Below are 3,443 nucleotides of genomic sequence, written 5' to 3' on the forward strand. Positions count from 1 at the left end.
TAACACAGCTGTACAGGACTTAGAAGAAGAAAAGGAGAAAAGTTTACTCAGGGATATAAGGCTCTGATAAATAGAGAAGCAAGTTTCTGGATAGGGAACACAATTTGTAAAGCTATTTTTTTCAAATGACGTATAAAATTAACCCAATTCCAATCAAATTCCAATGTAAAACTTTGGGAAACTTGAAACAAATATGCAAGCAAACATAACTAATCAAGAATGCCTCAAATCACAACTGTGAAGACACAGCTTTCCTATCTCTGGGTAGGTAACTCATGGGAGAGCCTGGCTATCAGGACACCAGCGATCATAACAAATATGCACTATGCTGAAGACACCTGGAATCTTGTCTTATGAGGAGTGATGTCAGCTAATCTCTAGATGTAAAACTAAAACACACTGCCTTGTGAGGTAGTGACCAGCCCATAGCCAAAGGTGGGGTAACTGTGGAGAGAGGTGATTGAGTATAATTGAGCTACTGACTATCGATGAATTCAAGTCAACTTCTTGTTTCAAGGAAGGTCCGTCCTTCCTCTTCATGTTCCTGGAGTCTCTTTTGAGCATGTAAGATACTGGGTCAGCAGAGGGATAAAACTGTGAAGAGCTTTTCCAGTAGTGGGGCAGTGGGGCTGTGGGGCTAGACCTGAGTGAACAAACTTCTTTCAGCATGGGAGAGACGTTGCTCAGAGTTCAAGGAGAGCTGTTTGAGAGATGACTAGCCAAACAAAGCACAGTGAGAACACTAGACACTTTAAAATTATATTCTTCAAAGGATTCAGTAAAATAGTCCATTGTCCTCACAAAATGAAAATGTTATTAAATTGACTACTAGTTTGGGATGAGAAATGATGGAATAAGTCTTTGACATTCAGATGCTGTAGTTTTACTATAATCCAAAGTAGACAATCGCTTGCAACACCCAAGCTTTAACAGGTTGTTCTCAGACGGGGATAAATTGTTATTGGATTAACACATCAGCAGTTTGGCGTCTTCAGGGGAATGTGGTGCCAGATAAGGATGATCTTTACATTATTTCTACTCTTCTCAAGTGTAGTAGATCCCCATGGGTATGTTTCCAGTAGGGAGGAGTTACTCTGTTCACCTTGCAGCTAAGCAGCCTCCAGACTCTGGTCAAAATATACTTAGAAAATGGATTTATACACTGTTCACAAAAGAAAGTTCCTTAAGTCAAAAAGCCTGGATACTAATTGAGGTATAGCCCTTGAGGATATCTTCTTCCCTGTGATATTTCTAATAGTTTGAGGTTTCAGCCAAGATGGGTATTTATCCAATTTTGGCTATGTTGAGGTTTTCACATACCTGTATCTTCAAGACAGTCTGGGAATCCAGAATTCCTACATGGAATATTTTAGGCAGAAGCAGAACCATTACACCATTCTCAATCCCACTTCTGTTTCCGGCTCTTACATGATGAGTGGGTTTTCTCATGCCGGGTACAGTTTGACAGCCGGCCAAATCTTCTCCCACATTTTTTGCAACAATATGGCCTCTCAGCCTCGTGACTCTGCAGATGAAGCACAAATTCTTCATTCCCTGAGAAGGTTTTCCCACATTCTGGACACTTAAATATCTTCTCCCTTATGTGGATTCCTTCGTGACGGCTCCGATGAGAATTCTGACGGAAGTTTTTCCCACACTGAGAACAGGAATAAGGTTTCTCTCCTGTATGGATTCGTTCATGTTTATTTAGGTTTGTTTTATGGTTGAAGCTTTTCCCACAATGACTGCAGTCATAGGGTTTTTCTCCGGTGTGAGTCCTCTGGTGGGAAATAAGGTAAGAACTCTCATTAAACTGTTTCCCACATAGTGGACAAGTATACCATCTCCTTGTTCTCCGATTTCGAGTAAGTGCAATAACATTGATATCCACATATTTTGAAAGTTCCTCAAGTGGAGCATCATTCTCAATAGTAACTAAAAGATTTCTCAATTTCCTTTCATGTGGAATGGATGCATTTAGTCTTTCTTCTTTGTGGCAATCTGGAGATTGTTCAGAGACCAGGGAACAATCAATTTCATCATATTCTGCAGACTTTTCTCTATGATTGTCATTTTCTGCTGGTTCCTTTTGGTGACCGTCACCCTCATGATTACTATCATTGACTGTTGAAACAAAGAGAGAATTTAATAACTTTTGGAAGACATGACAATACCAAGAAAGCAAAAAACAAGTCAAATTTTTTTGTAAAACAACAGTCTTGATAGGCAGAAATCTGAAGACTGGTGGATAATGCCATCAACATTCCTTTTCCACTCTTTATTCACTGAGAGTTGGCTCCATGCCTAATAAATCTTTCCATTCTCCTCAATGCAAGTACACAGTGGATTTTTAGTCTTTCTCTTTTAAAATAAAATTATGGAACTGCACTGAAACACATTATACATTGGCCTTGCCTCTGGACAGATACCTCAAGAAAGTCTGGAAATTGTCAAAGACAGTAACAATCTGGACCAGTATTCTGAATCCAACAAACCAATTGCCATCAAGTTGATTCTGACTCAAAGCAACCCTATTATGTTTCAGAGCAGAACTGCGTTCCAGAATTTGCAATGGCTGTGACCTTTTGGAAGTATATGGCCAGACCATGCTTCCAAGGCACTTCTGGGTGGATTTGAACTTCCAACCTTTCAGTTAATAGCTGTGAACTTATGATTTCTGAAAGCTGTTGTTGTTATGTGCTGTCGAGTTGGTTCCGATTCATAGTGACCCTTTACAGGGTTTCCAAGGAGTGGTTAGTGCAGTTTGAATCGCCGACCTTGTGGTCCAGTGCATTGTCCTACAGCGCTACACCAGGATTCCATTCTCTGGATAGGCATCGATTACTCTTACAATAAGTTCAGACTAACCACACTAAGGACCTGAGGTCAGAGAACATAAATATAAATGGCAGCACTGATAATCCTTGAACCCAAAAGTTGCACTGTAGGGTAAGCACTGGTGCTAACTCAAGGTCAGCATTTCAAATGCACCAGTGTCTCTCAGAAACACTATCCAGGGTCACTATGAATCAGAACTAACTCCACGGTACATAACAACAATAATCTTTAGGAGTCTAGTAAGTGAATGGTAAAATGATCTGCTTCTAAATTTCTACTTTATTAGAAAATATTACCATATTATAGCATTAGAAAAGGCTACAATAATAAAATAAAATTATAGTATTCTAAGTCTGAATAGCAGTCATTATTGGGGATGAAGGGAAACAGTGGTTAGAAGTGGGGCACAAGAAGGATTCCTGGGGTGCTGGTAGTAGCCATTATTGGGTGGCAGTTAGATGTATATACATTATACAAAAATTTGAGCTTGAGGGGGAGGGGAGTGAAGAACAAGGTAGAGAGGGGAACAATGAAACAGGTTTGCATGGGCTAAATGGGACAGAAGTAAATAGTTATGTATGCTCAGTCTTGGAACAACGGGCTCT

At 39.9% G+C, this 3,443-nt stretch overlaps 1 protein-coding gene across 1 annotated transcript in view; it reads right to left on the minus strand.

The window, feature by feature from the left end:
* Positions 1-1,399: 1,399 nt before the first annotated feature.
* Positions 1,400-3,443, minus strand: part of ZNF200 (zinc finger protein 200) — a 21,110-nt gene continuing 19,066 nt past the window's right edge. Inside the window, exon 5 of the mRNA XM_006874016.1 lies at positions 1,400-2,124. Coding sequence (XP_006874078.1) covers positions 1,400-2,124 — 725 coding nt within the window. The remainder of the gene's footprint in view (positions 2,125-3,443) is intronic.

The sequence above is a fragment of the Chrysochloris asiatica genome, unplaced genomic scaffold (genome assembly GCF_000296735.1).
Source record: "Chrysochloris asiatica unplaced genomic scaffold, ChrAsi1.0 scaffold00257, whole genome shotgun sequence".
Lineage (NCBI taxonomy): Eukaryota > Metazoa > Chordata > Mammalia > Afrosoricida > Chrysochloridae > Chrysochloris > Chrysochloris asiatica.